This window comes from Bos grunniens, chromosome 26 (assembly GCF_055505025.1).
Source record: "Bos grunniens cultivar Pamir isolate PY7600 chromosome 26, Bosgru_T2T1.0, whole genome shotgun sequence".
Classification (NCBI taxonomy): domain Eukaryota; kingdom Metazoa; phylum Chordata; class Mammalia; order Artiodactyla; family Bovidae; genus Bos; species Bos grunniens.
Window position 1 is genome coordinate 18,996,020 of NC_141190.1, and position 12,191 is coordinate 19,008,210.

Sequence of the window (12,191 nt, forward strand, 5' to 3'; positions counted from 1 at the left end):
AACCCTGGTTCCTCTAAGTGAGGATAATCAAGCAGATAGGAGGGGCGAGAGGGAAGCTAAATGCTAATGGCTTCTTTTGAGCCAAAGCCAGAATAGCAGTCAGAAATCCTCACCTCAGGGGTTTTCAGGAAACTTCAGTAATGCAAAAGGCATGGTTTGTGCAGCTGCGGAGCCGCCTCAGACTGGTTTGCCCACAGGGGTGAAGAGGGCAGTTGAGGAGCAAGTACCCACTGCATTGACTGCACTCATCCCACCCTGGGCCCGTTGCCCACTACGCAGCTCTGACTGTAATAGGAGCTGGTGGAGGGGCCAAAGACCCTTCTCCTCTCCTTGGACCAGGAGGCCAGCTCTATTTTCTCCTTCCTGGGAATTGCCCTCACCTTGCAGTGGGCCCGAGCCTCACCCCCGGCTCCAGAGTGTCCATTTCCAGATCTTCCCCTTGCGTGACAGACTCACATAGCTCTCAGTGCACATGGTTTATTTTGCCACGTGAACTACGTTTTTCCTGTGCTGGCCTGAGGGGCAGGGGTGTGGGACGAGCTACTGGACCGTGGGCCACAGTTGTAGCAGGAGTAGTGGGATGCTGCGTCAGAGTGCCTGTCACTCGACTCCCAGGAAAACTATCCTGCAGCCCAGGCATAGTGTTAAACTGAGAAGGGCTGAGGCAGAAACGGGCACTGCTTTTCCTCAGTCTGGTGAGGAACGGGTCCGCTGTGACAGCTCAGTGGAAGCCTCTGGGCCTGTTCTGGCCCACGCAGGCCAGTGGCAGCAGTGAGGCTGTTGTGAGGCTGTCTCTTCTTTGCCTTCCCCAGCCCTTTGGCAAAAGTCTCTGTGAATCCTGGGGAGGATACAGCCGGCCCCGGCCCCTTCCCCGGCTCAGTGTCTGATCTGATGGAGGTAGCTTGTGGGTCCTGGCTTCCTCCAGTTCCGGCGGATCCGGGCGCTGGCCCTCCTAGAGTTCACATGCTGCTCACTGGAAGCCGTCTCCGTGGCTCTGCTCTGCGGAGCGCAGGGCTCTGCAGTTCTGCAGGGAACAGTCATGTTAAGCCAACATCAGTAGGAAGGAAAGAACAGGGACTGAAGAGATTCTGGTCCTAATGAACTATTAAAGCACACTGTTCAGAGCCAAATGAGACCAGGGCTCTGGTCTCATCTCTGCCCCTAGAGAGCTGCATGACAAGGCATAGCTTTCAGACTGCTTTTCTGTAAGGGGAGTTGGACTAGATCAGGGGGTGTGACACTCTTGTGTTTCTCCACCCTCCTCATCCTGTCCTGTACAAGACCAGAGGGCAAGTAGCCTTCTTAAGATGATTCCGGCAGGGATTACTGATCAACTGAAATTCATAGGAGCAACAAAGCTGATCTGCTGCCCTGGCCCTGATGACCTCTGAAGGCCTGTTCAGATCTCGTGTTCTGACTGTGGGCACAGAGCATAACCCAGAGTGACTGCTTAGGCCACCTAGATGGTTCAGCTTGGTCTCTTGGGGGCTTGCTGTTCCTGAGTGGGCAGCGACCTAAGCAAAGAGGCGAAGGACTGGGGGAAATTTCAGGTGAAGTTTCTCAACAGTTTTTAACCCTTGATGCCTCTATGGTACTCCCCTATGCTATTTTCTCAGTAGTCCCACAGCTCAGATGATCACCCAGCTTATTTTTGAATGTTACCTGTTCAACAACAGGTAAATAGGATTTTTTTTTCCCCCGTCCAAACCATAGTCCCTCCCTCGCTGCTGGTTCAGAACCTCTGTGAAATGAGGTGGCCCTGAGTGGACCCAGGCACCCCTTCCCATGGGAGTTCACAGGGTCATAGGTGACCCCAGCAGTAACAGTCTCTTAAGTGCCAACCACACGGTAGGCACTGTGTAGACCTGGCAACAACCCCAATGGCAGGTACTTGACAGGGAGGCCAGGTGAGTGGCTTCAGGCCACACCAGCCGGGAAATGGAGGAGCGGGCCTGTCGTGCTCCATGGCCTACCTGAGCCTGCTGCAGTGGTGTACCGAGGGGCCTAGGGGCTTCTGCCGAGGGGGCCTCTTCCTGCGCAGCCTCTTCAAGGCCTCAGCCACACGATGGTCCCCTGCACACTCCCAGACGATCTGTGCCCGTTCCTCAGCCAGCTGGTCCCCGCTGCGCTGAAACAGACCCTGGATCTGCAGCAGCTCAGTGTCCTGGAAGATGTTGGCTGCGGCCTGCTTGCGGCCCCGGACCTCCGGGGGGGCCCGCCAGGGGGGTGGCTCGCTGACCACAGATGCAGGGGTGCCCATCCTGGGTGCTGAGGAAGGAGCAGGGAGGGATGTCAGCAGCTCAGTGGGCCCTTCCCAAGCCTGGGGGTCTTGACCAACACAAGGGCTTCTGGTGTTTCTGTTCTCCAGTAGCTAAAATAGAGTAAGTCTTGACTTGAAATCACTGATTTCCCGGGGCACCTTGGGGAGATAATAACGATAGTCAGACTTTACAGTGTTTACAAGCCTGACCTAGGTATTAAGGGTCACAGAAGGTAAGGATTGTGCATCTCCACTTTAGAGATGAAGATGCACACCTCAGATGTTAAATGACTTTCTCATGGACACAAAGCCATGTGTAAGTGCATAGCCAGAAGCAGAGGCCAAGTCTCTCTGGCTCCAGAGTCCACGCAGAGCCCAGGCCCGAGTGATAACACCCATAGCAGCTGAAATGTTTTAAGCACTCAGGTTGCAGGTACCCCCATAACAGCTGTACTCACATAACATCGTTGAATCATGAACGAGCACAACTGTCCTAGGAGGTAGATACTTTTTAACCTCCTCATGTCACAGATGAGGAAACTGAAGAACAATACTCTGATGCTGAGACCCAAGCTCTGTGGCACAGAGGCAAGTGAGGGGCTGTGGCCTTGGGCTCCACAGGCAGGAATCCGGCTTCCGGCCGCCTCTACCACTTACTGGCTAGGTGATCCTCCTCGCCTCCACTGCTTCCTGTGTAAACTTAATCAGCAATACAAGTACCTACTTCTTAGAGTCGCTGTGAGGACTGAGTGAAGACACAAAGCATTAAGACCATGCAAGATGTCCCACCAGTCTGCTTTTCCATCTGTAACACAGAAGAGCATCCTGTCTTCTATTTTCAAGCTCCTGGGGGGGAGAAGGGATGAGCCAAGTCCATATAATTTAAACAGGATGAAATAGACCAATCAGATCTAACCACAGTCCAAAGAACCACAGAGAGAAAGGTAGGGGCAGAAGAAAGGGCTACGGGATTGAAGTATCCTCTCAGTGCAAGAGGCTGAAATCTATGATAAGTTCAATAAAAGTTAGGCTCGGGCCAGTGCCACACCCCACCCCCATATGCAAGAAATGAAAACAGAATTATCTCAGTTCTACGTAGTTTTTGGTGAATGGTAAAGGGATAAGAGGCGTACCCACCTTATCCTTGTCTTCACTACAGCCTGAAATGGCTATGGGATTGGAAAACAGACTGGAGACCAGAAGACCAAAGACTTGGCATTATACAGAACTCCCGGGCTTTCCAGTTAGCTCAGATGGTAAAGAATCTGCCCTCAATGTGGGAGACCAGGGTTCAATCCCTGGGTCAGGAAGATCCCCTGGTGAAGGTAACGGCAACCCACTCCAGTATTCTTGCCTGGAGAATTCCATGGACAGAGGAGCCTGGCAGGCTACAGTCCATGGGTTGCAAAGAGTAGGACACGACTGAGCAGCTAACACACCCAAGCTCTTCCTGGCTGTGACCTTAGGCAAGTTATTCAATCTCTCTGGGCCTGCTTGCTCAACTAGAAAATGGGGCTAATAACACTTCTCAGGATTATTGTAAGGATTAAATGGGTCTAGTGTGTATCAGGTCCCCAGTGGGAGCTAAAGAAATACAAATGCCCCTCTTCTTGGCCTTCAGGACTTTTTCACTTACAGCAGGGGTGTAATGTGGACCCTCCTTTTCCTCTGAACAGTCTGGCCTGAGCCAGCTGAAGGCCTTGCCTGTGCTCCCTTCTCCCTGCACAGTCCTGAGCCTAATGAGGAAGGCCTGGTTGCTAAGTCAGATCCCACTATGCAGCTAATTACAGAGAGATCTGTCAGCCAGCAGCCAGCTTAAAAAAGAAAGAAATCAAATTTGAAATAAATTTAAATAAAAAATGTACATACTCAACTGTAAAAAGTACAAAGGATCAGAATCATAGAAATAAGAGCATTACCAGCTTCCTGTCCTCAACCTACCCACCTGCAGACGTAACCCTGACTCTCACCTGCCTTTGATGCTCTTGAGAATTTGAGCCGTCTCTCCCTCCCATTCAGACTCCTCAGATATGACTGTTCCCCACCTGCCCTTGCCCTGGCCTTCCCTCTTCCTCACCTCAGTAGCCACCCTCCTTCTAATAATTTCTACACTCACCCTGTTTCTATCATAACCCACTCTCTCTTTTGAAAAGATTTAGTAGCTAAAATAAACCTGCAGAAGACTTTCAGATAAATTAATTTTTAAAAAATTGTGCTTTTTATCTGGAAAATGGGGATTTTAAAATCTGCCTCTCTGTAGGCACAATTATGGGAATCCAGTTAAGACCTAATATGTGTGGTAATTAAACCTCCAGAGCTGGATGATATCCTGTGACCAGAAAACAACAGTCACCAAGTCACACTTCCAGGCTGATAAAGAGAAGTAAAAGCTAACTACTATGGGGTGTTTGTCTTGCCAGGTGGCGCTAGTGGTAAAGAAACCACCTGCCAGTGCAGGAGACATAAGAGACGCTGGTTCGATCCTTGGGTCAGGGAGATCCCCTGGAGGAGGGCATGGAAACCCACGCCAGTATTCTTGCCTGGAGAATCCCATGGACAGAGGAGCCTGGTGGGCTACAAGTCCAAAGGGTGGCAAAGAGTCAGACACGACTGAAGCGACTAAACACGCACGCTGGGGGTATTTATTCTGAATCAGCAACATGCATGATACCATTTCATCCTCAAAACCATTGTTAGGAATCAGGCACTGTTAACCTCATTGCCATTCATAGAGGACTAAAGAGGAGCTGAAATACATAGCCCTGAGCCTGAGCTCACCCTATCCTCAGGTGAGCCCTAGTCTAAGTGACTGCAGCCGGAGCTTTTGAATCACCAAGTTGCCCTCACAGCCTGGCAGCTCAAAGCACATTTCTTCCCATTATATCTGTGAAGACTGTTTCACTATTCTTTTCCAATTCATGTAGGGGAAAACTCGCCAGTAGAAAGGGAAGAAGGATGAATGTCCCACACCCCAGGTAAGAGTCAGGGCATGGAATTTGTTTTAATCTTCACTAGCGCCAAAGCTGTTTACAGGGTGACAGGCCGCCCCCAGCCTTGAAGCCGTGAACCCATGGCACTCTGACGGGGAAGAGCCCCAGCCTCCACAGAAGGAACCAGGAGCTGCTACGAGGCCCAGTGCACAGAGCTCTGGCTTGAGTCAGAGGACTAGCTTCGAGCCCTAGTGCTGCCTGCCACTCACTGGCTAAGACACCTCAGGCACTTCACATGGCCTCTGTGGGCCCTTCCTCTTACAGTTGAAAGGAAGGGTTTATTCTTATAGTCTCCGGGGCGTGTGCTGGTGTTGAGAGTCAATAATTCCATGACAAGGCTGGGTCCACACAGAAGTGGAGATGAGTTAGCTTCTCTGCCAGGGCCCAGGAGCTACATGTGTGGACACGTCTGTATAGTTAGGTGCCAGGGGACTCCCCTTTTCTGCCCTCCTTAGTCTTCCTTAGAGGCCAGACACTGTTGGGCTGCTGTGGGGTTAGGGTCTGGTAGAAGAAAGAACTCACTGCTCGAAAGCATTCTAGTGACCCAGACTGGCTGTGGCCAAGCCCAGAGTAGACTCCTAGGCTGGTCGGGGTGGTGGGAGAAGAGCTGATAGTCCTGCTCTGGGACTCAGGCAGTCTTACCCGCCCTTCAGAGAGATGGGTCATAGGATCAAATAGCAGCAGCTGTCTTAGGGAGGAAATGGCTCAGAGCCTGACTTTCCAGATGGTCCAGCCACCCACCTCTACCAGGGCTGCAAGGCCCTGCCTCCAGCAGTCAGTTACAGAGTTACAAACAAACCAACAAGGAACCGTGTGGGCCAGTCTGAGCCCCCAAGCCTCAACCATATCCTCGTGAACCTCGGGGAGGCCTTGGCAACTCCAGATTTTGAGGTCCCTCACTCCTGGCTTGGCCTCCCACCTTGGAATTTAGACAGCAGAGTGAGGCTGGGAATAAAAATCAGTGGATTCCAAGTAGGATTAGATGGTAAACTTTGAGAAAGCTGAATCAGAAGATTCAGGAGAAAATTTACTATCAGGAGAAAATTTCCTGTCTCATTCAATGTGTTACTTTCCCACTGATTTCCTGGACAAGACCTGAATCCAGGGAAGTTAGTGTGTACTTGAACAATGGCCCTTGTTTAAACTGGGAAATGAAACCATGGGCTATTATATTAAAAGATTATAAATGGATCTTTCATTTCAGAGCTGGCATAAAAGATAGGCATGGATCTGTGAGCTAATGAGTAAAGACTAATTGCAAAATCCTTCAATTTGATCTAAACTAGCTTAAAAATGAACTCCCAAAGTAAATATCAAATGTTGAAATTGAAGTTCAACTTGTTTTGCAACAGGCAATAAAGGAACTGCTAAGCTCTGACAAAGAAATATATTTAAAAGTGACTCACCATGCACTGAATTTGCAGTACACAAATATGGTGTCCAACCGAGCGTTTTTTGTAATGTATGAAGCTCAGTTCAGAGAGCTTTTCACACTGTGGTCTCGGGGACGTGAAGGGAGCTATGGCAGGCACAACACACTCGTGTGACCTGGGCGGCAACTGAGCCCTCACTCACTCAGCTCACCCCCTTCAGATAGCACTGGTGATGATGATAATCTGTAACCAGAGGCCAAGGGCCTCTTAGGAAAAGAAAAAAAAAACCTGGAGGCTCTGGCCCAAGGCCCATATCAACATTTGTGGCCTTGGCCTGTTTCCCTGCCCACTGGACAGCAGCCAAAATCTGTGGCTCCTTCAAGCAGGAGGCTCAGTCCAAATGGCTATGTGGGTCCTGCCTCCCACAGGGCCTAGCTCAGGCAGTAGAGAACTAGACACAGGTTGGTCTACAATTCTGTGTCCCAGAAGGTAGAGAAAGGAAATGGACCCTTTTCCCAGGTCAATTCTCAGATATGACCTGAAAACAAACTCCTGCTAGATCTAGGAATAACTCTTTTGTAGAGTCCAAGAACCCTGAATTCTGGTTCTGCCATTGATAACTGAATACATTGGCAGGTCTTGGTTTTCCCCTGCCTCAATTTGCTCTTCATCAAAATGGTGAGAATAGATAACCCTTAGGGGATAGGAAGATTAATACTTTAGTATGCCAAGGATCTATCCCAGCACACTACATCATGAATGAATGATGGAAGGGAGTTGTTATTGCTGTTGTTTAGTCGCTAAGTCGTGTACAACTCTTTTGTGACCCCATGGACTGTAGTCCTCCAGGCTTGTCTGTCCATGGGATTTCCCAGGAAAGAATAGTGGAGTGGGTTGCCATTTCCTTCTCCAGGGGATCTCCCTAACCCAGGGACCGAACCTGTATCTCCTGCATTGGCAGGCAGATTCTTTTACCACTGACCTACCAGGGAAGCTGACAGGAGGGAGACAGGCTATTTAGCCTCCAGGGATTACAGAATCTCTGCCATTTTCATTCTCACTACTGTCATGAAACTCCCTCAGAAAGGGCCTTCACTCTTTGGAGAAGAGAGTAAAGGGAGATAGGTTCATCTGTGGACTTTTAAATCATACCTGCAGTAGAGGCTCCCTGTCAAGCTTGCTCCCTGTCAAATGCAGAACAGCACTTCCTGAGAAGTAGTATCTTTAATCCTCACAACACCCCTATGAGGTGCCTCCCTATGAGGAGGCACTATCCTTGTTACACCCATTTTACAGACGAGAAATCTGAGCTCAGAAAGGTTTGGTAACTTCCCAAAGTCACACAGATGGGTAGGTGATGAGACTGGGATGGGAACCCTAGTCTGATCCCAGCGCCCACTCTCAACCACTGCTATTTTTGTTCCTGCCAGATGGCTGAGGAAGTCTTCATGGGGAGGAAGGACCCAGGAGGCTTTGAAATCTGCTATCTGCTTCTCCAGGGTTTGGAAGGTGCAGGGATCAAAGGCAGGTCTCCCAATACTGTGTGTCTGTGCCCTCAGCACTCCATGGTCCCGTGGGGAGTTAGAGCGATTACTCACCACGCAGGAGCGCAGAGCCAATAGACCTCAAATCGGGATAGGGCCAGCTAAGATGCGCCCACTCCAACCCCTTTCAACGTTTTCGAAAGGGCGAGCGCAGCTCTGAGCTTCCTGCCGTGATGGTGCTCACAAGGTCCAGACGGCGTTCATCAACAGGACAAGACCTTGGGAGGGGGTATCCTGGCCGAGGTCACACGACGACACCACCAGAACGGGTCTGCCCCTAAGTCTTAGACGCGGCCGCTCCGTATGACGGGCCCTAACTGGACCTGGGAGTTCGGGTCTCAGCGACGCCTCTGCTCTGACAGCCCTCCCACCCGCCTCCACCGCAGCAAAAGCTTGGCTGCCGACCTACGTACCTGGCCTCCCGAGGAGGGCCACCTCGGTCGCAGCCGCGGCTCCCCGGAGAAAGCGCTCCCCAGCCCCGGAACAGCCAATCCTCAGCCGAGCCTAGGTGAGAGCTCCCGGCGAGCCTTCCAAAATCGAACGCGGAGACACGGTGAGCCAATCGGCGGCCGTAAAGAGGCGAGGGGCGTGTCCCGGCTCCGCCCCCTTCTCTCCACTGGCCTGGAAATCAGAGTGCGAAAGGGCCCCAGGTCCAATTAGCGGCGGAGAAGCAGCGAAGGGCGTGCCCTCCCAGCGCTTTCCCTCCGCCCACTGCCACCCTCGCACTGCGCCCGGAGGTGCCCCTTTCATTGACGTCAGTCCTCCAGGAGAGCGCGGTTTTGCTGGCTCCGGAGTGGGGGCGGGGCCGCATTCCTGCCCCGGGGTGCGGCGACGGCTGGCCCTGCCGGGTACACGTGACGGATGCCCCCCTGCTCTGGACCCGAGGCCTGTGCGCGCGGCGCCGTGTTCCTTGCTGCTGCGTGTGGCCCTCTGCAAACAGACTTGCAGCTCTTTGAACTCTACTCCACTTGTCTTCTGGCTCCAGCTTTGAGGGAGGAGAAGGGACAGTTAGTGCGGTAGTCAGACCTTTGGTTTCAAAGCCAGAATGTCCTGGGTTCTAATCTTGAAATCGGGGAATTTACAGTTTAGCAAAATATTGAAAAACTAAAAACATTTAATTGTTTATTACAGTTGTGATAAACATTAGGAAGGAACCTAAGCTCCCTTGGGGAGGTCCTAGAGGCAGAGTAATATTTTTCTGTGAAGAAGGTGTTGAGATTGAACAGATGAAGAGGCCTGGATCTGGGAACAGAGGAGGGCACATGCTAAATAAGGCTAAGGTCAGGAGGTAACTTGATTGAGAAAGTCTTGAATGGAGGCCTGGAGTTAGGTCAGCGAAAGAGAGAGGTGGGGAATAGCACTGTATGTGTTTATTTAATAGACACTTTATAGCACTTACATTGTACCAGTAATGCCAGTCAGACTTTACAAATATTAACTCATTTCATCCTCATGACAAATTTGTGTTTATAGAAATTCACTTTGACTACAGCTTGAAACTTGGGTTGGAAGGGCAGGAGTGGATGTAGGGTGTCCAGTAGGCCCTTGATCAGTACTTGTTTGCTTCATTGGAAGACAAGTTATTTGTGCACTGGTTTAAAAATGGTCACAAAGGGAGCCTGGGAGTAGGCAGCTGGGTCTCCCTGACTTCTTTTTCACTTCAGAGCTGCCTTTGTAGTCATTTGAGTTCTCTTCTGTAAGAGTTGCAAGGGGGGAAGAATAAGAGCCAGCACATGGGACTGTGGGTCCCTTTTGGCTAGGTGGAGGGTATATTTGGGAGCTGTTCTTCCTCATCCCGAGGTCTCCAATTCTTGTGTCCTGCACAAAAACATTGGCAATTGCTTTGTTGTAGTTTAAAAGGGTTTTAACAGTGGTTTCTCTGTTGTTCCTGAAGCCCTGTGGAAGTATTGCAAAGAATAAAGAAATCAGCAATGTTCATCTTCAATACAAAGTATTGCAAAACCTTTCAGTCAACTGCTTGGCTAAGGAGGGTACCATGCAGACATTTAAACCAAGAGGCTGGGCTTCTGAACCAGGAGCTCCTTCTACCTCATTCTCAGCAATAGGAAGGCCAAACTCTTGGCATATTTGTGCTTGAAGAGCTTAGGAACTCTGATGCCATGAACTCTGATGAGCGTACCCGGATAGGAATTAGGAGCTTGTGGTTTCTGGGTCAGATGTGACTAAGGCTGGGTGGAGAATATCTGGTGTCTCCAAACATCTTTGCAGGCGTGTGACCATTGTGTGCTTACCATACAATGCAACAGTTTCCATTATTGCAGCTTTATGATTCAGTATTTCTGATGAGAAGATGAGGCGCTTCCATAATCGTGTGGGCATGCAAGAGTGGGGCATCTGGGATCCACAGAATGCCTCTGGAATCCACTCCCCAACACGGCTCTGTTTAAAGAGGGAAAGAAGGACTACTACTCTGGGGAATGGAGTCTTGGGTAATTCAGACCAACATCTGGTTTTACCAGGGATCAAATTAAACTGAGACAATCTTAATTGGGTAGAATCTCCTTGGGAGAAATATTTGAGGGGCACCAAGAAACGCCATAATTGAGATAAATATTTTAATGCAATATCTTTAAAAATTAATGCAAAATATCTATGATGAATAAAATATCGACATTTGATGGCAACCCACACCAGTACTTTTGCCTGGAGAATCCCATGGACAGAGGAGCCTGGTGGGCCACAGTCCATGTGGTAACAAAGAGTCGGACACGACTGAAGCTACTTAGCACAGCACAACCTAAAGACAGGTTGTTGCTTGTTTTATGACCCTGCCTCATTTTTCATCGAGAACAGTCATTTCCAATCAGCCCATGGTTCCCAGGCAGGTCACCACTGTGTCCCCTGCCAATTGGATTTATGAGTGTTGACAATAGTGTAGGAATAGATTGGCAACATGGAGATTTATATATGCTTGTGTTTTTTAATCATAGAGCTTTAATCCACTTTTTTCATTTGGTTCAAAATATGGAAAGATGTTTTGACAATTGTATCTAGGGATGCACGTTTTTCCTTTAGCCCTGAGCTCCAGTATGGCTCAGCAAGGTGCTCATTTTTAGGGGAACAGAGCCTAGGAAAGGGATTCTAGCTGCTCAACCTTAGGCAAATGACTTAACCTCTCTGCTTCTCTATTTTCTCATCTATAAAATGGAAATCATTATATTACCACCTCTGAGCAATGCTGTAAGGATGAGGTGAGTGCTATAGGCACAGTGCTTAATATAAACCTTGCTACAGATACTAGAGCGGCATTCAGTGTCTACCCTCTCTATCCTGCAGGAATTGTTCCAGCAGCTGTACAGTCACAAATGGTCCCCCAGTGGGGTTGAGGCTTATTCCCATGGGTTTGTTGTTGCTGAATGTTCTGTTCTGGGGAGAGCAGAGAGAATTTCCACACTCAGCTGACAAGCAACAATGACTCTTGAGTCAACTCCATTTTTATTGATAAATAATCTGGTCGTTTTAAACTTTTTAAAAAATGCCCTTCTGCTTAGGGCATTACACGAAGCAACTTATTACAACTTTCTTCTCTGAACTAACAGTCTGAAGAGACTGAAAATAACAAAGTCCTATAGGCAAATGGTGCATTATAGAAACATCTTTTTAAAAATACACCACTCATGTTAATCTAACATTCAAGGTCAATATTGTATTAGTCTGCTTGGGAGGCAAAAACAAAATACCACAGTGTCTGGGTGACTTAACAACAAAAGTTTATTTTCTCACAATTCTGGAGGCTGAGAAGTCCAGGATCAAGGTTCTGACTGACTCAGTTTCTGGTGAGATCTCTCTTCCTGACATGCAGACAGTGCCTGCTCACTGTGCCCTCACGTGGTGGTGAGAAAGAGAAAGATGCCTCTCTGATGTTTCTTCTTGCTGCTGCTAAGTCGCTTCGGTCGTGTCTGACTCTGTGCGACCCCAGAGACGGCAGCCCACCAGGCTTCCCCGTCCCTGGGATTCTCCAGGCAAGAACACTGGAGTGGGTTGCCATTTCCTTCTCCAATGC

At 49.5% G+C, this 12,191-nt stretch overlaps 1 protein-coding gene across 19 annotated transcripts; it reads right to left on the minus strand.

The window, feature by feature from the left end:
• Positions 1-461: 461 nt before the first annotated feature.
• AVPI1 (arginine vasopressin induced 1) lies at positions 462-8,673 on the minus strand. 19 transcript variants are annotated; one of them, XM_086379441.1, is made up of 4 exons: positions 8,581-8,673; positions 3,050-3,106; positions 1,974-2,268; positions 462-1,024 (listed from the first exon to the last, which is right to left on the minus strand). In XM_086379441.1, exons 2-4 carry the CDS (start codon positions 3,063-3,065, stop codon positions 877-879), a joined length of 459 nt encoding a protein of 152 aa, XP_086235567.1. In that variant the 5' UTR covers positions 3,066-3,106; positions 8,581-8,673; the 3' UTR covers positions 462-876. The 19 variants fall into 19 exon arrangements, with proteins under 19 accessions (XP_086235567.1, XP_086235582.1, XP_086235565.1 ...); XM_086379456.1 differs by having other exon boundaries at positions 1,974-2,371; XM_086379439.1 differs by having other exon boundaries at positions 2,985-3,106.
• Positions 8,674-12,191: the final 3,518 nt, after the last annotated feature.